The following is a 21,708-nucleotide window of genomic DNA, read 5'->3' as shown; positions in this document are numbered from 1 at the left end:
TTTTCAACCTGAATCATTGATAAATGATGTGTTAAAAATTAGCTAATGTTTTTATTCTTTACTTTTTCACTTAAAATGAAGAAACTGTAGATTGGGCTAATTTGGAATAAATTGCTATAGAGTTTTTTTTGGAAAGCTGTTATTTAAATCTCAATAATCATTATTCAGAATGGGTTATTATAGAGAAATCGCTTGATTTACGTAGGAAAGAAAAATGAAGATTCACTGGGACTGATGCTAACCAGGGCTAAAGGGGAGGTGGGTTTGCTCATCCATTGTCTTTAGAAGATAAATCATAGAAGCAAAGTCCCTAAACTGGTGGGACATGGGTCTCTTTGTACATTACGATGAGTAAATAAAATCCAGAAGACTTGAGGAATGTAATTTTATACCCCCTTCAGTTCTATTTATTGGAAGCAAATTGTTTGAGTATAATATTGTTAATCTCTTATTTTTGTCTAAGGTAAACAGTTCTTTGAGTTGAAATAGTTTTTTAACTTAAAAAAGATATGCCTATTTTCAAAGCATGTCAGGTTACAAAATATAATGAGGAAAAAGATGAATTCTTAAGGGTTCAGGTACATGTCAGTATAGTTAAAAAATACTTTTAGTTAGGGCTGGTATACAAAGTATTTTGAAATTTTTAAATAAACATTTTTCTCTGCAACAAATTGATACACTACAGATGCCTTTTATCCTGAGGAGAGCCTACCTACGGATTTTCTGGCGAGCCCAGATGAACCTCCAGAGCCCCCTGCGGAAGCTGAAATTTCTCCATCCCAGCAGGAGGCCCAAACTCGTCATCCAGAGCTCACTGAGGAGGCTGAATCTTTACCCCAGCAAGAGGCCCCTGCTCAGCAGCCACAGACCCCTGAGGAGGTTGAATCTTTTTCACCCCAGGCAGAGGCCCAGGCTCAGCATCCAGAGCCCACTGAAGAGGTAGAACCACCTCCACTTCATCAGGAGGCTCCATCTCAGCCTTCAGAGGCCCCTGAGGAACTAGAAACTTCAAGTCCTCAGGAGGCCCTAGCCCAGCCTTTGGAGACACTTAAGGAGGTTGTAGTTCAACCAGTAGCACCTCATGGGGTAAATGAAGCTCAGCAGTCAAACTTGTACAATGTCACTGTTAAACCTCTGGATCTGGCACTTACCATAACTCCACAGGTCACGAAAGAGGTTGAACCTTCTCCAGTCCAGCAGGAGACCCCATCTCAGCCTCCAGAGCTCCCTGAGGAGGTTGAACCTTCTCTACTCCATCAAGAGGCCCCAACTGAGACTCCAGGGTTCCCTACTGAGTATGTACTTCAAATTCCAGTGAGGGATGAGGTAGCATCTCTACCTGGCGTTCAGCGTCACGCTCATTCAAACTTGCCCAGTGTTACACTTCAACCTCTGGATTTGGAACTTACCATCACTCCAGAGCCCACTACGGAAGCTGAATTTCCTACAGCTCAGCAGGAGGCCCTGGCTCCACCTCTTGAGCATCCTGAGGAGACGGAGTCTTCTCCAACCCAACAAGAGACCTCAGCTAAGCCTCCAGAGCCTCCTGGAGAGGTTGAGCCTTCACGTGAGCGCAAGCAACCAGCTCCGCCTTCTGAGCCTCCTGGGGAAGTTGAACCTTCTCCAACGCAGCAGGAGACCACAGGTCAGCCTCCAGAGCCTCTTGTGGAAGCTGAGCCTTCTCCAAGTGAACAGGAACAAGCGACTCAGCCTTTGGAGCCTACAGAGCCTCCTGAGGAGGTGAAACCAGCAACCCAGCAGGAGACCCCAGCTCAGCTTTCAGAGTCTTTCAGAGAAGCTGAAACTTCTGCAACCCAGGAGGAAGCCTCAGCTCAGTCTCCAGAGCCCCCTAATGAGGCAGAATCTTCTCCAACCCAGCAGGAGATCCCAGCTCTGTCTCCAGCAGAGACAGAACCTTCGGCAACCCTGCAGGAGCAACCAGCTCAGCCTCCAGAGCCTTCTTCAGGGGAGGTGGAACCTTCTCCAACTCAACAGGAACAGCCAGCTCAACCTCCAGAGCATCTTGAAATGACAGTTTCACCTCCAAGTCACCATCATGCTGGGCATTCAAACTTATCCAGTGTCGCTGTCAAACCTGCAGATGTGGAGCTTACCGTAACAAAAGAGCCCACGCCAGAGGTGGGACCTTCTCCAAATCAGCACAAGCCTTCAGCTCAGCCCTCAGTGCCCCGTACTAATGCAGAATTTTCTACAACCCAGCATGAGGCCCCCACGCTGCCTTCACAGCCACCTGAGGAGGTTGAACCTTTGCCAGTTCAACAGGAGGCTCCAGCCCAATCTCCAGAAGCCGGTACACGTAACAAACCTTCAGTACAAGAGGAGACCCCAGCTCAGTATCCAGAGCATCCTGGAGAAGAAGTTATACCTGCCACAACCCAGCAGGAGACTCCAGATCAGCATCCACAGGCTCCTGAGGTTGTACCTTCTCCACCTCAGCAGGAAGCCACAGCTCAGCATCCACAGTCTCCTGGTGAGGTTGAATCCTCTCCAACTCAGTCTCCAGAGCTCTCTAATGTGACTGTAGTTTTCTCTCCAGAGCATCATGTGACAACAGTTTCTCCTCTAGGTCAGGATCAAGCTCAGCTTCTGCAGCGGCCCGCTGTCACTGTTAAACCTGTGGATCTTGCACTTACCGTAACTCCAGCGTTCACTAATGAGGTTGAAACTTCTCCATCCCAACAAGAAACCTCGGCTCAGTCTACAGTGTCCCCTGAGCAGTTGGAACCTTTGTCAGTCCAGCAAGAGGTTTCAGATCAGCATGCAACCCCCACTAAAAATGTTGAACCTTTTCCAGTTCAGCAGGGAGCCCCAACTCAACCAACATACCCCGAGGTGACACTTCCAAATCCAGAGCAAGTACAGGCTCAGCATCCAACCTTGACTGAGGTCACAGTTCAACCTTTGGACCTTGAACTGACCATAAGGCCCAAACCCACTAAGGAGGATGAACCTTCTCCAACCATGCAGGAGACCTTAACCCAGCCTCCAGAACCACCTAAGGAGGTTTTTGTAGCTCAGCCTCCGGTATATCAGAACCCAATAGTTCCAGCACCAGATCAGGATCACACTGAGCCTCCAACATCACCCAGTGTCAGAGTTCAACCTTTAGACCAGGAGCTTACCACAGCTGCAGAACCTACTACAGAGTCTGAACATTCTACAGCCCTGCCGCAGACTACAGCTCCCCCTCCAAAACACCCTGAGGTGACACTTGCACAGCCAAACCTGACTCAAGTCACAGTTCCACCTGTGGACCTGGGAGTTAACATATCTCAGCAACCAAGGCCATCTGAGACAGTTCCTTCGACTCAGTATTCGGTATCCACGGGTCTTCCTGGTGTAAAATATACCCCAGAAAAGGAGCAGCCAGAACAGAACGCCACCACAAACATCAGCATATGTGAGCTCTGTACCTGCAAAAATGAGACGCTGTCGTGTGTTGGTCTCAGCCCGAAGCAGAAGCTCCACAGAGTGCCTGAGCCAGAGCCTAACGCCTACAACGGCACCTTCACCGTCATGTAAGAATCGCCTTTCTTCATTTGTTCTCTGCATCCTGCCTGACATGGCAGCCTTTCTTCAGGTCTTCCTGGGTTCTCCTTATCTCCCCAACCCACATTGACTGACTTTCTGTTTCCACCTTTTGTTTGTCAATGATTCCTTGTCTTCATTCTCCTTCTTACTATTTTTCCCTCTCCTCCAGTCTTTTACTTTTAATTGCCCTTATTTTTTCCTTCTCCATTTTTTTACCCCATTATTTAATTCCTTAACATCTACTCTTCTCCCATCTTTACTCCATCCCCTTTACAGCAACATGTCCCTCTCCCCATCTCATTGGTGGTAATACAACAAAGTGGTTAAGAGTAGAGATTCCAGAGCCAGACTACCTGGATTTGAACCCAGGTCTGTCACTTATTAGCTTTATGACTCAATTTCCTCATCTGTAAAATGGGGATTATGGTAGTCATCATCTCATAGGATGACTCCTATGACTCCTAAATCTCCCAATGACTCCAATCTCATTGGGAGATGTAGATGAGTTAATATAGGTAAAGGTCTTCTATCAGTGCCTAGCATATATTTTAGTGTTAGCTATTATTATTATTCAATCCCTCAGTTATATCTAGAACTCATCTTTGTCCCCTGGCTTTCTATATGTAGCACCCATTTTGTGCCCAACCCAGGGCTAAGTACTGTGGGAGCCACAGAAGTATATGGCATTGTCTCCAGAACATGACAATGACAAGTGGGGAGAAAGGGGATATGCCTTAAAAGGGAGGTAATATATAATTAAGTCTTAAGAGAAATACAGAGAGGTGCTGTAATTCACCAGAACCTGTATTCACAGGGGTGTGGAGGTCACGGAAGGCTGCATAGATAAGCTAAATCTTTAGCTGGGACTTGAAGATTGGCTGTGATTTGGCAGCAAAATAATAGGCAGTACAGTCTAGGCAAAGGTGTGACTGCAGGGATGATCAGAATTTAATAGATTAGTTTGGCTGTAAAGAATTGGGTTAGGCAACAATGAAAGATAGGATTATGAAAAACCTTGGCTATTGGCAATGGGGGTTTGAAAGTTACGCTGTGAGATATGGGGAGCCATGCAAGTTTTCAAGCAAGAGAGACAAATGATTAAAACAAGAGGCTGATTTTAGATTTCATATGTAGAGCGATCTAGAGAGGAAAGCTTGATTCAGGGAGTCCAAATAGAATGCTTTAGCAAAATCTAGGAGTAAAGTGAGAAGGGGCCAAATTAGAGTGGTTGTGATGGAAGTAGAAAGAAAATCCTGAGAGTACTACAGAGGAAAAACTGACAAGATGTAGTAATTGACTAGAGATGGGGATTGTAGTACAGGAAAGAGACAAATCACATGTGTTGATGGGCAGAATGATGGTGGTATAACAGGTGGAAATCCAGCAGTTGGGAAGCAGTGTCAGTTTGAGGGAGATGAGTTCAGTCTTAGGCATCTTTTATTGGTGAGCATAAAGCAACCAGAAGGCTCTGTTTGAGTGGAAATGTCCCTCAGGCAGATGGGCAGACAAGTATCCGTTTTGACTTATTTCTGACTCGCGAGAAAAATGTGCATATAAACTAAATAGTTACATTGTTGCTGAGGGGAGAGGACAAAGCTAAAGCTAAAGATTCGAAGTCATCCACTGAGTTAGTGGTTCCAACTGAACCTCAGGCATTTAACAGCTTCTCTTAAACATGTCTAATTCATGGATACATTCTCACTGTTTAAAAAAAGAAATGTCACAGAAGTATAAAGGATAAAATGTGAAAATCCCACCCCACCTTCCCTACCACCAATAAGGTAACTCCTGTTACTGTTTTGATGTGTGTCCTTCCTTCCGAGCTCTTTCCTTTGCATTTTGTTCCCCTAATGAGGTAATAACTTTACTCCTTGCTCAGTAACTCGTGCTTTTCCCTATGCAATATGCTTAAGAGATATTTTCGTATTAATCCCTCTAATTTCTAATTGCCCATATCCTTCTAACACCTGGACAGATTCTGAGGGCACTGAGCCAAAGCTTTGGTGTTGCCTAGCATAGGATTTCTTTATATTCGTTTGCTGATATTGATAAATGTTTGCCATTTTTCTCATTGATTTGTAGGAGTCATTTTAGACACATAAGTGATTTTGGAAAAAAAGTAATTGGCATTATGTATCCAAGAAATTGGACAGATAGGAAGTTCAGGTTCTGAGGAGATGCCTCATTGTTTGTGCCAGTGGCCTCACAGTATGTTTTTATTAATTGTGTACACTGGGAAGCTGATAAGCTGTGGGAATTAGAAAGCTGGTCTTTTCTGCCTTTCAATATTCCCCACACGGTGGCCATGATTCTTTTCCTTATTGTCTACATTCTTTTCCTACCTATTCAAGGATATGAACTGTGTTTCTTCACAGAAATTTCCAAGGAAACTCTATTTCTTACATTGATGAAGGTATATGGAAGGCATACCGCTGGGCTGAGAAGCTGTGAGTATACTCTCCCCAAATATGAATACAAAAAGTTAACTGCATTGTAAGATCCTTCTTGGTCCAGAATTTTGAAGTCAATACCTGTGAGAAAAGGGATTTCCCCTTCCATATCCCAAAGCTACCTAATGATTGAAATTCTGTGTTTATTTTAAAAATTAAATTTGGCAGGACCTCTTTAAACTCAGTAAGAGACAATTTAAACTTATTTTCCATTATACAAGTAATACATGATTATATTCTCAATAGATAACAATGAAATAACAGGTATAGTGAAAACCCTCCTTGTGCCCTAATCCCCCACCCACTACTTTGAGTTTAGTAGTAATCCTTGCATACTCTTTTCCATACGTTTGAGTACATACATACTTACAGATAGCAAAATAGGTTTGTGTGTTTTTCTGACCTTTTTTTACATAAGTAACATCCTGCAACTTGATTCCTTCATTTCATGATATGTCTTAGATTTCTTTCCTTCCCAGTACATAGAGGGTTACCCCATTCATTTAAGCTCCTGCATAATATTCCATAGTATGAATGTATCACAGTTTAATAATGCCCCTATTGAAGGATGTGTAGATTATGTCCAGTTTTCTTGTTACTTGCATTGCTGCAATGAATATCCTTGTACATGCATTTTTGTGAGCCTGGTCATTTATTTCTATAGAATAGTTATCTAGAAATGGGATTGTTGGGGTGAAGACTATTTAGATATAAAATTTTAATTGCCCTCAAAAAAGTTGTGCCAGCTTATACTCCAGTCATCCTGCTGTGATGACATTCATTTCCCCACACCCTACCAACACTGGATATTCTCCCTTTTTTTTTTTTGCTAATCTGACGGGTGAATAAAAGGGGTCCCATCTGAATTTGAATTTTTCTTATTACTTGTGAACTTAAATAGCTTTATATGTTTACTGAACATTTGTATTTCATCTCTGAATTGTCTGTCCTTTGCCCATTTTTCTGTTACTATTTTTTTTATTGATTTGTAGAAAAAGTCAGTTTAGATACATAAGTGATTTTGGAAAAAAACATTCAAAGTAATTTTTCATGACAGTCTGTGGTCATATCCTTAGTTCAATTTGAATAGACAAGTCATAAATGACTTCTGAATTAATAATAAAAGACATAACATTCAATCTAAAAACAGGTATTATGACCACCCTTAAAGAGATGCCCCCTTAGTCTGATATCTTATTGGTAAGGAAACAAATGCTAGAACCAGGCAATTTGTTTTAATTTACAGATTTCCTAAATAGTATATGTAGTTTATATTTCCTGTGATAGTATCTAACTTGGAGATATTATTTCCCAAACTTGTAAGAAAAATGAAAGTCATTTGGCACAAGAAATAGATAACTTAATTTCCTCTGGGAGTGGAGGGGGGTGGTAGACTGAGGGACAGAGGTAAGAGAAAAAGTTTGAATTGTGTGCTACATAGTTTTGTAAGTTTGAGATGTGAAGATATATGACATATTTTTAAAAAATAAGTTGAAATTAAAAAATTAATTTTTAAAAAGCATGTGTTTGGGAGACGATACACTACAACATGAGTCTGGTAAGGTTTGAAGATTTCTAAGTCAGCTTGAGGTTTCTACCTTATAAGCAGAGGTTGCTAACTTGAGGTCAGTGTTTCCCCAAAGCAGAATTTCTTTATACCTCCTGCTCCCCCGTGTATACCTCTTTGGCAAGCTGCAGAAGCTTATGTTCTTGGGATAATGTTTTATAATGTATAATAAGTCAAACTATATAGAAAAACAAAGGAAACCAACTATATTGAAATAGTTTTCAGAATATTTTTAAAATTAGTGAAATAGTAATAAATATGCTTCTCTTAACACATTAAATAACAAGATATAGTGGTAGGTCTAATAAATATTATAACTCCAGGGTAGTGATGAGAATAAATGATATTTCGAGGTATCTGCAGCATATACGTGATATGAAATGACCTGTGATTTCTATTGGGGACCAAATGAACTATACTGCTGATCTACTGTGGTTTGTTGCCTACATTCATAATGGGAGGAAGTGCTGATTTTAGTTAGAGATTTGTGAAAACTGAGATGTAATTTTATTTCCCATCCAAGTTTGGCACTCTGGATTCAGTCCTCTCTATTCACAGACCTCTGCCCTAAAAGGATGATCCACAAGTCGAAATTGCATGCACACTTTTGCGTGTGTTCAAGAAAGTGCAGTTTTTTAGGGAAAAGAACCATTGCTTTTATGAAATTCTCAAAGGATTCTTGTCTCAAAAGATTGAGTCACAAATGTAGGGGAGAAGAAAGACATTTCTTTTCCTGTACTTATCCTCATGAGTGACGATAAATGGATAATTTGTTTTAAGTAAAAGTATCTGATAGTTGATAACTTGTCACTTTCTGAATTCATTCAGTAAATATTTTTTGAGTACCTACTATATGTCAGGAACTGTTTTACATGCTAGGGTTACAGGCCCAAGAATGAAACAGCCCAAGTATCCCAGTTCTCAGGGGGTTTACAAATATATAAAAATAAGTATATAAGTATAATAAATAGATAGGTATAATTTCAAGCATTGCTAAGTACTTTGGAGAGAAAGAAAGCAGGGGAAGGAGAGTAAATCAGTTCCAGAAAGGCCTCTTGTTTGCATTATATATATAGTTAAATCAATCAAACAAACAAACCCTGAGCCCTCTCAATTTCCTAGAAGTTACAGAGGTGGAGAGAAGGATAATTGTCAATAATACAGAATCAAGAATGAATGTGAAATTCAGAAGATTGCCTTAGACCAGAACCCTGGTCAGAAGTTAGACATGGATCTTTCTTAAACGTTACTTCATGCCTGGTTTTGATATTTTCATGGTGTGAGAAAGTTTTAGATCTGGCTTTAACTCTGATTCCCCATAGTTTTAAAATTTTTTCTTCAGTCAAAATGAATATTTGGAGTTCTACAGATTAATGTATTTTATTTCAGTTATTCAGTTATTGCTTATTTGAAGCTCCTTTTTGGGTAATTTTTTGGTGACTGACTCATTCTCCGTCTAAACTTTACTTCTAGGCTGAATTTACCGTTGTTATTTTTAAAATTTCTACTATCCTGTCATCCAAACAACTTCACAGAAAGAAACCCCATTAATTTGAAATACATACTGTTTGGTTACCCCCTGTCCTACCATGATATTCAAACTCTAACCAGTCTGATATGGGCATCAGCCAATCAGAGAAGACAGTGCCATAAAGAGTGGAGGATCAGCCCCATCTCTTTGCTGTACTTCCTGAATCCTTGTCAACGTTCAAAGTTACAATTAGTATATGTGAGTTCCACTTTTGTGTAGCTTTTTTTCATATACCATCATTTCCTGTGACGTTTGTATATCATTTATGGTATATACATACAGTTTGGTTATGCGATATGGGGAGGTAGAGTTTTTTCCTACCTTTGAAGGTATGAAAAGGGTTACCATAAATGTCGTTGGACATATTGATTTGGTTTTTTTCTTTTTGGATCATTTCCATGGAAATATGAAACCACTACTTAGAGGTGAGAAAACAGTCAATCTTAGCACCATCTGTTGACCATTCCCCCTAACATGTATTCTGACAATCACTGCGATTCCTTCTAACGTGGTGAATTTCAAATTGAGGTCAGGGTCTTTGAAGCATGCTCAGGGCTCCAAGAGTTCTTTGTGGGAATTGAAGTCTTTTGTGTTTTTGTTTTAGTGATCTTTTTAAAATGTGTGTGACTATATTCTGTATAATATGAACCACCTTAATAACTGAGTTGCAGAGTTTCCAGGTAGTAATATTTTAATTCTCATAAGCTATGAGTAAAGAATTAATTTATGAGCTGGAATTAAGCTATGAGATGGAATTAATATAAATATGTGACCAAGAGACACTGTGAGTGAAAAGCAGAAGGTTTTAAATGCAGAACTCAGTGGGAATAGTTTCACAAGGCAACATAGCCTGTGCTCAGATCGCCAAGGCTCCTGAAGGATGTACCACTGTTAATATCACCTGCAAGGAAGGGGATTCTTCCAGGCAAGAGAAACCTACCTTTGACGTCTTATAGAGTTTCTTCTGTACTGGCTGTCTCTACTACTCCCTCACTCCACACTTGGGATACTGGCTATGTGCCTACCTACTTACCAGATATAAGAAACGGGTGCAAAACACCACCCGCTCCTCCCCGCAGCATGTTCCTAGTCTTTATTGTGAGACCAGCGGAAGCAAAGGGCTTAACATTCCTCTGGCAGACCCAGGCGTCAGGCTTGACTGTGAATCGTTCCTGCTCCCTTCATTCTGCATTCTGGAGAAGTCATTGGCTGGATCTCTCAGTTTTGTAATTTATTTATTTATTTATTTTTAATTTATTTATTTATTTTTGGCTGTATTGGGTGTTCCTTTCTGTGCGAGGGCTTTCTCTAGTTGCGGCAAGTGGGGGCCACTCTTCATCGCGGTGCGCGGGCCTCCCACTGTCGCGGCCTCTCGCGTTGCGGAGCACAGGCTCCAGACGCGCAAGCTCAGCAGCTGTGGCTCATGGGCCCAGTTGCTCCGCGGCATGTGGGATCCTCCCAGACCAGGGCTCAAACCCGTGTGCCCTGCATTGGCAGGCAGATTCTCAACCACTGCGCCACCAGGGAAGCCCTGTAATTTATTTTTTAACTGTCATTTCTGCTTCTCATATACTGAGATTTTGTATTATTGCTAACACTTTTCATTCGTGTATTCTTGAGTTGATTAATGGATGCACTATCTGCTTACATCTGTCTGAGGGTAATAATTGTGCTATCCTAAGGTCCTCTTGTGCTTTTTTAACTCTGATTCATTGGCTATAAGCTCTTATGTTTGTTTTTGTTTTCTGTCCTTAATGGAGTTGGCTTTCTCACATTGTTTGGTCCTTCCTGAGTGTAATTCATCTTTGTAGTTGAGATTCTACTGCGTTTGTTTCTCAGCTTTAGGGGAGAAGTGAAATGAGCTGTTGGGGCTTATTACTCCCAGTGGGTTCCCCTGAGAATAAGGCAGAGGTGGAAGGTGACTTCTGGTGGCTAGTCAGGGAGTGCACACCTTTCTTCCAGGGTTCTGGGACCTTGCCCCCTTTCTAACACCCATTGCTCCTGCCTAGAGGAAGACACCTTTTGCTGCCTGGATCAAGGAGGAAAGATGTGGGGTTGATGTGTGCTGTAGGCTGCTCCTACCGCACTATTCCAACTGATCACCCTGTAGGTAGCTCCAGGACGTTTCTGGTAGGGGAGCATTTGTGGAGCTGCTCCCACACATTGAGCCAAGGTTGTGATTCTTAAGTTATATCTTTTCTATCATTCTTAGGGATTTTGGTGGAAGTTGAAGGGGTGGCGACTTGACATGTTTCAATCTGCCAACTTGAAATAGCGCAACTTCTTAGGAAACAATTTTGTATGCCTATTACATCCTAGACAAACTCAGGCAAATATGTATCAGGATACAAATACAAGAATGTTCAAAGCAGTATTGATTTTTTGTTTGTTTTTTTTTAAATTTTATTTATTTATTTATTTATTTATTTATTTATTTATTTATTTATTTATTTATTTATGGCTGAGTTGGGTCTTCGTTTCTGTGCGAGGGCTTTCTCCAGTTGCGGCAAGCGGGGGCCACTCTTCATCGCGGTGCGCGGGCCTCTCACTATCGCGGCCTCTCCCGTTGCGGAGCACAGGCTCCAGACGCGCAGGCTCAGTAATTGTGGCTCACGGGCCCAGTCGCTCCGGGGCATGTGGGGTCCTCCCAGACCAAGGCTCGAACCCGCGTCCCCTGCATTGGCAGGCAGACTGCCAACCACTGCGTCACCAGGGAAGCCCAGCAGTATTGTTTTTAATAAATAAAAACTAGAAAAATCTCAGTATACACCAACAGTTGAATGAATAAAGTGTGGTATAATCATACTTAGAAGTCATACACTTCATCAGAAACATAATGCAAGCCACATAAGTAATCTTAAATTTTCTGGTAGCCACTTAAAAACAAAAGTAAAATGAAACAGATGAAATAAATGTTAATATCTTTTACTTAACCCTTATTTACAAAATATTTTCATTTTAACATGTAATCATTATATACATTGTTAATAAGATATTCTATGTTTTTTTCATACTAAGTATTTAAAAATATCCAAAGTGTTATCATATCTACATGTAATCAATATAAAAATTAATGAGAGAATCTACATTTTTTTCCCATACTAACTCTTTGAAATCACAATTTGGTTGCTAAATTTTATTACAAATACTTGATCGGTATTGAGATTTCATAAAATTTACAGTCAAAAATGTAGTATCACATATGCAAATTGTTGCTAACATAAACATTTTCCAATAATTACATTGAGTATCAGTCTTTAAAATTTTAATTTTAAAATAATTGAAATTAATTAAATTAAAAATTCAACTCAGTCACATTAGCCACTTTCAAATACTCAGAAGCCTCATGTAGTTGGACATGCAACACTACATACTACAGGCAAAAATAAAATAATTTTACAAAATAATGTTGAATGAAAGAAGCAATGTGGAAAATAATACATATAATATGATTCCACTTATATATAAAGTTCAAGAAGAAGCAAGACTAAACTGTGTTGTTTATGGCTGATAGAGAAAAGGCAAAACTACATTTAAAAAGCAAGGAAATTATTATTAAAGTCAGGAGAGTGGTTCCCTCTAGGAAGTCAGAGAGAGGGTTGTGATTGGAAAAGGGCACACGAGGTCTTCTGGGATGCTGGCAGGATTCTTTCCTGACATGAATGGTATTACGTGGGGGTCTGTTTTGTAATTATTAAACAGTTGAACAGTTGTTCAATTGAATTATTGAACAGTTATGTATATTTTATGCACATTTTAGCTTTCAAAAAATTTTTAATGGGGGAAAAAATCAGATGGCTTCATTTGCCCTGATACAGTTGTGTGTGGGACTTCCCAATAAGGTTTGGGGAAAGAGAGGAGGGAAGGGCAGCTCTGCAACGTTGGTGCCACCCAGAGCTGGGTTCTAACAGAGACTTCGTGATCTAGAGAGTAGGCATTAACTATATGATTTGGTGGGAAGAGTGGGTGGGGCGTGGGGGTGTGTGTGTGTGTGTGTGCGCGTGCGTGCACATGCGTGATGGAGAGAGATGGACAGAAAGGAGGACGTGAAAAGAAGGTTTAAATGAAAACAGAGCAGAAATCACCATCCCTAAATTAAATAAGAATTAGGTTGTTTAGGTGGCACCATTACCCAGCTTTCCTCCACATATAGGAGTTAGTCCTATGTAGTATATAGTTGTAGTTATTTTGCAGTTTGATCCAGAAATAACCTTTTCATTTTTCAGAATTCTCAGTGAAAATTATTTGACTGAATTACGTAAGGACTCCTTTGAAGGCTTGCTATCCCTCCGATATTTGTAAGTTAATCATATTTATTTATGAGTTCTTATCTATAAAGTAGATTATCTATAAAATAATTAAGGGGTTCAAGTTAGATAATCTCTTCAGTTTCTCCTAGCAATAAAATTCTACAATTCTTTAAGTCTGTGTAGGGTCCCAGCCCATCACTAGCACTGTATATCTCCTATTCATTTTTAATTTTTTCATTATATAGACAAGGTATAGATAGGAAAATACACTTTAGTTGTAGAGGAAAAGTGGTAATGAGGTCTGAGCAATTATAGACTCCCATATGAACCTTGTTATATAAGTGTTCATATACTCTCCATCTGTATTTATATTTTGTTTATGACCTATGCATCAAATCTGGCCCACAGTCCGTTTTTATACAGCCCATAAGTTAAAAGTGATTTTTAAAGGGCTGTAAATGAGAAAAAAAAGAAACGAAGAAAAATATGTGACAGAGACTGTATGTGGCCTTCAAAGCCTAAAATATTGACTTATCTGGTCTTTACAGAAAAGGTTTGAAAAAGTTGGTTTAGTGAAATGAGAGGAATTAAAGTTAACTTCAAATTGTCCCCTACAGGACAAGAAAATATAGAACACTTACATTAATATGAATGCCATTAACTCATAACTTTGATAATTTAATCTAAATTAAATTAACATTTAAATATTAAATATTTAAGTAGATGAAGTTTGTAAACAGTATTGTCAAGAGACTTCCCTGGTGGTCTAGTGGTTAAGACTTTGCCTTCCGATGCAGGGGGTGTGGGTTCGATCCCTAGTCAGGGAGCTAAGATCCCACATGCCTCATGGCCAAAAATCGAAACATAACAAAAAAGAAGCAATATTGTAACAAATTCAATAAAGACTTTAAAAATGGTCCACATCAAAAAAAAATCTTAAAAATAAAATCAGTATTGTCAAGAAGACATTAAGTTACCAAAAGAACAAACTGTTGTTAAGGATTTCGATGCAGGAATTGTGATACCAATATTAAGAATGTTCAAGATGATGGTTAAGTGGTATATTTAGAAATGTTTACACTAAATAAGCATATCAGAAATGCCCCTAACAAAAATCTCTCCAGCCTTTTTTTTCTGTTTTTTTTTTTTTTCTTTGTTTTGTTTTTTGGGCCACGCCACACGACTTGTGGGATCTTAGTTCCCTGACCAGGGCTTGAACCCAGGTCCCCAGCAGTGAAACGCCGAGTCCTAACCCCTGGACCGCCAGGGACTTCCCTCTCCAGCTTCTTTATCAAAGAGGAAATGCTTGCCTAGTATTTCTTTTTATTTAGGGATAAGGAATTAACTGTGTTTTTTGTTAAAAGGTCAGTTTTTGTCCTTTGTCCATGGCATCCAAAGCTGTGTATGTCATTAATCCTTATTAAGCCAATTAATGATCCTCTTTAGCAAATAGATTCTTCTTGCAAATATAAAAGGCTTAAGGGAAGTGGGTATAAAGAGCCTCACATGACCCTAAAAATAGTTCTTTTAATTATCAAACCTTCCAAGCCTTAAGGGGCAATCACCGTTATATTAGTCTCTTCTCTGCCATCTGGGCTCCAAACCTTACAAACACAGTTTGGAGAAAAACAAATAAGATAACTGCACAGTGGAATAGGCCCTTCATTACTTCTACTATGAAATACTTTATAATCTGATTATTTCAGGTTAGCATAAGTATTCTCATTCTTTTAAAAAAAATGCCAATCAATAAAAAAGCGAAAAAAGAATATGCTAATCAGCACTATGCCTAGAGTTGTAAACACGAAGATGGGTAAGACAGGACTCCTTTTAGCAACTCATGATCTCACAGGGAAAATAAACATATAAGCTCAAACCATAATGACAAAGTGCTGTGGAGGCACCATGAAGTAATAAAACTACATTTCTTTTAAAACAGTCATTTCCTCCTTCTATCCACTCCCCAGCTATTTGTTGATTTTATAAATATTTGAGTTTGCTTTATGTCCACGCGTTGGCTTTAAACATGATAGACGATGCACATAAGCAGGATCTAGTCCATACTTTGAGGGAGTTTATGCTCAGAGGAGATGGGTTGCAAAAATAGCTATATTTAAAGAAAGAAATGAATATGGGCAATGAGAGCTATAAGTTGGTATTGGAGCACAAAAGAGGGAAAAAAGACTTCAAATTGGATCAGGGAAGATGTTACTAGAGCCGTGCTGTTTAAACGGGACCTCGAAGGGCCATTGGGTATCAATGACAGACAACTTGGGAAGAAGAAGCTTGCAAAAGGGAAGTGGGAGAAAGGCAAAACACAGGGAAAATACTCTGAGTACCTGTAGAGTACAAGTGGGAAGAGTAGGAGATTAGAGCCAGATCATCTAGGGCTTTGGAGGCCAAGCCAAGGATAACATGTCAAGCTACCATGTTACCACAGCAGTGCTTTAGGACAAGCTTTAGCCTGCAACAGAACCAACCACTTGGAGGGCTTGTGAAAACACAAGCTCCACCCCCATAGTTACTGATTGAAGAGGTCCAGAGTAGGGCTGAGTATTTGTATCTTCAGTAAGTTCCCAAGTGATGCTGGTATTTGAGAACCACTTCCGGAGAGTTAATCTGGTGATCGCGTGGAGGATGGCTTAGAAAGGGAGAGGGTAGAGATGGAAACACCAGTCAGAAGACAGTTATACCCATCCAGTGAAATGAGAGACTAAGCTGGAATCAATGGAAATAAGATAGTCAGCTATAGTCAAGAGTAGGTATTTTCGAATAAAAGTCAATATGATAGAAAGTGTAATACTGAATTAAAGTTACATATTAATGAGAGAATTTAACTACCTTTCAAGTTGTGTGAAACGGTATCTTTTATTTCTTCTGGTAATGAATTGACCTAGAAAAACAGAACTATACTGGGACGTGTGTAAATATAAAAATATTCCTTTTAATATTAGAAATTATAATGATATATAGAGATAAAAACTTTGAGCTCATAATCTAGAATTTGATGAGACCACGAAAGGTGGAATCTAATCAATGCTTCTGCTCTCGGGAAAGATTACCTCCAAAATCTATCAAGATCTATAGTTGTATATTTAATTTATGAAGATCCTGAAGGTGAGACTCTTAAGAGAGGTGAAGGCAGGGTTAGGGGCTCTGGAAGGTTCAAATAATAATTCCTAAGGTTTGGAGTTTAGACCAAAGCTTCTTGTTTATTATTATCATTCTAAAGTCTACTAGTTATTCCTACTAATTAGATATCTAATAGCTAATTGAGGCAATATTTTCCTTTTACTTTTCCTAGAGATTTATCCTGCAATAAAATACAGTCTATCGAAAGACGTACATTTGAACCACTACCTTTTTTGCAGTTTATGTAAGTTACAAGTATAACTTCATTATATTTGGAATTTTTGTAAAGCTTAATATTTATAAAATTAATTTGTTACTCATTTTGAAATATGACTAAAATTACTACTAAAATTTTGTAGCAAATCCTTTTTGTCTCTAGCAAAGATTAGTGTGAGAATTATTACACAGATCAGAGTGAATCATTATAGAGCAGTGGTTCTCAACCAGGGTGATTTTGCACGCAGGTGACATTTGGTAGTGTCTGGAGACATTTTTGCTTGTCAGAACTGTATATGCTACTGGCATCTAGTGGACAGAGGCCAGAGATGCTACTAAACATCCAACAGTGTACAGGAGAGCCTCCCACAGCAAAGAATTATCCAGCCCAAAATGTCAATAGTGCTGCCTTTCTAGAGAAATAAAGATCACTTAACACAAGTATTTAATGAGCATTTGCTATTTTGTATCTAATGCACCACATATATAATCATGAAAGTATAAATCATAATGTCTTCCACAGTGAGATTTCTTTAGTGTATGGAGGGAGTAGTGTTATGTTTCATCATATATAAATAAGAATTATTGCCAAAGGATAAATGTTCTGAAAGAATATATATTTTTCTTCTTCTTTTGCTTGTGTCTTTTTTTGTAGAAATCTTAGTTGCAATTTACTCACAGAACTGAGCTTTGGAACGTTTCAGGCCTGGCATGGAATGCAGTTTTTACACAAGTTGTAAGTGAAATCGAAGATGAATACATGTAAAAAACTGTGTGTAAAAGCATCATGCAGTTATTGGTTAGCTGGGTGTAAGCCCAGTATGAATTCTGGAAAGTATGTCTTGAGAGCCATTTTTTTTTTTTTTTTCAAATGAGGAAACTAAGGTACAAAGAGGCCAAGAGACTTGTTTAACTCATATATATGAATCGCTCTGCTTTCCATAGTACTGATCTTTGGCACGGGCAATAAAAGGCACCAAGCAAAAACACTCAAACTAGCATTGTCATGGAATCCCACTGATGCCTCTCCAATATGCGAATGGTCCATCAAGTTCCACTTTTGAATTTCGCTTTGATTCCTGCTCATGTGCAAAGTTCCTAACTGCTTAAAATGTATGCAACACAGAGCTGCAAAGAACTAAGTTTAGCACCGAATTCTTGAGCGAGCAAGAGGTGTGGGTGCTTCCCCAACCATTATTAGCTCTTTTAAATGGTAAAGCAGAAAGAATTCCTGAACACCCACCACAGGGCTCTCCCCAGCCACCCAGAACATTATTTTTCAAAAAGCATATATCTCTGAAGTGAATTATCTGTGGCCAATAGGAAGCTTTGAGGTGTGGAAAAAGGCGTTGTTTGTGTTCAGCTGTAGTGTGAGAAATATAAAGAAAATACATTGCTGTAGCCTAATTCAATATACTTTCTTTGCTGACTACTCTTCAGTAAGAAGTGTGGGTTTTACACCCTTTCAGCTCAAAAAGTCTGTGATTTCTTATGACACAAGGAAATGAGAGTGGGTACGTTCAATGGCCCGAAGGCGATTTTAGACTCAAGGTAAAGAGCTCTTCTACACCTGGCTTTGGAAAAGACTCTCTTACCTGTCTTGTGGTTCAGAAATCCAGTTTCACACAGTGCATTTTGGGTTAATGAAGGTGTTGAGGCTGTGTCTGGAGCTGGATTAGCAATTCCTGCAGATGCCTATCTTTAGCGGCCTCCTTCCTTTCCCTTGTTAGTTTGCTGATGCCTACCTTGGGGAGAGAGCACCGAGGGTCAGTTTTTCTTTTGCCAGCACACCGGAGAGCAGGCTCATGAGGTCCCTTCACCAGGAGGTTTTAGTAGCGTCAATACAACGTCTCAAACTCACCTCGTTTCCTAAACATCCTATAACACCAAGAGTTCCTTATAAGAATCAGAGTTTCACTATAGTTATGTAGGCAACACAGGAAAATACCTTGTGGAAATAAATAAATAAATAAATAAATCACAGTTTAAAAATTAATGAATTCATTCAAAAACATTCACTGAGTGCCATGCCCACTGTGTGTCAGCACTGTACTAAGTGCTGGGGATACAAAGGCGCATAGGGCAGGGACTTTGTCCCCAAGAAGCTTTCATCCTGGAAGGAGAAAGATGGATGTTGATGGGAAAACATATATGAGAGCCATTCTAGCATCTGTGCAGCAGGGTAACAAGGTGAGGAGGGGGGTGATGAAGTAGAAAATGGGTGGTCGGTTAAAAAAGATTTGTAATGGAAGAGGCACCAACTTGTTCCTTTTGAATTTGTGTTCCTCTTAAATGACAGAAAAAGGTAGTGAAAGAATCAAAACTATCTGGTGTTGGAAATAAATTAGTACTGTACTCCTAAAACTCATTCACAGTTACTTTCAAAAGATTGTCACAGTATAGTAAGTCTTTGTTTTGGGCTAAGTCTTTCTAATAGACAAAGCTAATTTGCTTCAGAAAACATTTGCCATGGTGAGATACAGACTTTATTGCATCTCTTTCCAAAGGCAAGCCACCAGAGGAAGATGCCACCCTCGAGTTAAGTCATTTTACTACCTATGATGACATATTACTGGGGTGTTTATAAGTTGCCTGCATTAAATAAGTTTGGCAAAGGGCCCCAGCTGAGGTGGATTTATCATGAATTCAATGAAGCTTAGGCTTCAGGGCTCCTCACTTGCATAGGTCCCTTCCAAGGTCTTGAGAGGGGTCCTAGCGATTTTTGTATTCATAACTGTGCAGGTTTTTATTAGATAGGATTTCCCAAAGTAGATGAGGTTCAGGCCCCACAAAACCTTGATTCATCACTGGGTTTCAGGTAATTATAAGTCAGTAGGTTTCTTGAATGAAGCCTCTATGTTATTGACAAACATCAGGTGAAGTAGTTAGCAGTGTGGTAGTCTATTTTAAATCGGAAATCGACCTCAAAGATGAGCTAAGAGCTTATTAATTAATAAAGTACCACTTTTTGAATGGTGGTAGTAATCATATCTCTTTCAGATAAAATCAGGAATGAAATATATTATGGAAAACCAGCAGTGGTTGATAATCCTAAATGTTAAGTCTACTTTTTTTTCTGACTTTAAAGTGTTTCTCCTTCATTCACCTATGCAGGTCCAGACTGATGGCTTATTTTTAAAAATTCTTTTAGTCACTTCATTGGTTCTAACAATACAAGCTCCATGATTTTAGAAACTGAAGGACTCTACAATGTAGAAAGGCTATATAACTTAACCAGACAGAGGACATTCACATGCTGGCTTGTCTGTGGTACATCAATATTGTACCAAGAACATAAGCACTAAGAGAGAATAAGAGGAAAATCAAAGCCTTATCCCTATTGAATTATTTACCCCATTGTTGAGAATATCAATGAGGTAGGTGTGGCCACACTATGAAGGCAAATTGAGCTGCGGTCACAGAGCCGCTCTAATGCTCCCCCAGTCAACTAGCATTGGTTTCCTTTCGGTAGCTATGTACACACAAAAACTTACACACTTCAGGGTGTTGTCATCACTTTTTGCTGTGTCCTAGAATCCTGGCAGCTTCTCAGATTTAGAAAGGCATAAACGCTAAAAACAAAAATAACTTGGGTCTGTCCTTTCGGGTGATTTAGGGTGGCTGTTTTATTTGTAATAGTTCAAAATTTTGAGATTGTCACACCTAGCAACTACTATACTTTTCTTCTCCCAACTGCATCTTATTCTTCCCACCTGTAGTATTTTCTCCCATTCTATATGTTTTTTCACTTTCTTGATAGTGTCCTTTGAAGCACAAACTTTTTCATTTTTATAAAATCCAATTCATCTATTTTTCCTTTGGTCGTTTGTGCTTCTGGTATCATATCTAAGAAACTGTTGTCTAATGCAAGGTCATAAAGATTTACTCCTGTGTTTTCTTCTAAGAGTGTTACAGCCTTAGCTCTTACATTTGGATATTTGATCCATTTGGAGTTAATTTTCATATATGGTGGGAAGTGTAGGAGTCCAGCTTCATTATTTTGTGTGTGGATGTACAGTTGTCCCAGCATCATTTGGAAAGACTGTTCTTTCCACATTGAATTGTTTTGGCACCCTTGTTGAAAATCAATAGACCATAAATATGAGGGTTTATTTCTATACTGTCCATTCTGTTCCATTGATGTACATGTCTGTTCTTATTCCAGTACCACACTGTGATTGCAGTCGCTTTGAACTGAGTTTTGAAACCAGGATGTGTGAGTCCTCCCACTTTGTTCTTTACCAACATTGTTTTGGTTTTTCTGTTTCCTTGAATTGCCGTATGAATTTTAGAATTAGCTTGGCAATTTCTGGAAAGAAGTCAGCTGGGATTTTGATAGGAATTGCAATGGAACCATAGGTCGATTTGGGAAGTAGTGAAATTTTAATAAGATTATCTTCCAGTCCATGAATCCAGCATGTCTTTCTATTTATTTAGATCTTCTTCAATTTCTTTCAACAGTTTTGTACTTTTCAGTGTGAATCTTGCACTTGCTTGGTTAAATTTTTCCCTAAGTATTTTATTTGTTTTGATGCTGTTACACATGGAATTGTTTTCGTAATTTCATTTTTGGATTACTCATTGCTGGTGTGTAGAAATAATATTGATCTTATATCCTACAACCTTGCTGAACTCATTTAGTAATGCTAACAGTTATTTTCCTAGATTCCCAGGAATATGTGTTGTGGTCTTCCAGTTTCCCAGGAATACATTGGAACATTTCAAAGTCTCTGTGGACATCTCATTCCTCAGCTTTTCTTTTTAAGCTTTTCGGTTGGGCTGTTTTTTGCCCCAAACTGTTATCCATTGCCTCATGCAACCACCATGTTAAAATATTTGCCTGAAAATGTTTTCCAAAAATGCCACCTGAGGAGAGGCTTTTCTCACTAGACAGCTCTCAGTCAGGTCAAAGGCAAGCCTTTCAAGTGAGGTCTTCCAGGGGACCACCAGACATGTAAAACAATGATAGTTCTTTGGGAATGAGGCTTTGAAGGACCTCCCAGTCCATGC

At 39.3% G+C, this 21,708-nt stretch overlaps 1 protein-coding gene across 4 annotated transcripts in view; it reads left to right on the top strand.

Annotated features, from left to right (window-relative positions):
• Positions 1 to 1,639: 1,639 nt before the first annotated feature.
• LOC133080638 (leucine-rich repeat-containing protein 37A2-like) overlaps positions 1,640 to 21,708 on the top strand; it is a 41,106-nt gene continuing 21,037 nt past the window's right edge. For all 4 annotated transcript variants that reach the window (XM_061176677.1, XM_061176676.1, XM_061176675.1 and 1 more), the window contains exons 1-2: positions 1,640 to 3,539; positions 5,928 to 5,999. In XM_061176677.1, coding sequence (XP_061032660.1) covers positions 2,029 to 3,539; positions 5,928 to 5,999 — 1,583 coding nt within the window. In that variant the 5' untranslated portion in view covers positions 1,640 to 2,028. The remainder of the gene's footprint in view (positions 3,540 to 5,927; positions 6,000 to 21,708) is intronic.

The sequence above is a fragment of the Eubalaena glacialis genome, chromosome 19 (genome assembly GCF_028564815.1).
Source record: "Eubalaena glacialis isolate mEubGla1 chromosome 19, mEubGla1.1.hap2.+ XY, whole genome shotgun sequence".
NCBI classification, from domain to species: domain Eukaryota; kingdom Metazoa; phylum Chordata; class Mammalia; order Artiodactyla; family Balaenidae; genus Eubalaena; species Eubalaena glacialis.
Note: the sequence above shows the minus strand (reverse complement) of the source record. Positions and strands in the feature narration are given on the sequence as shown.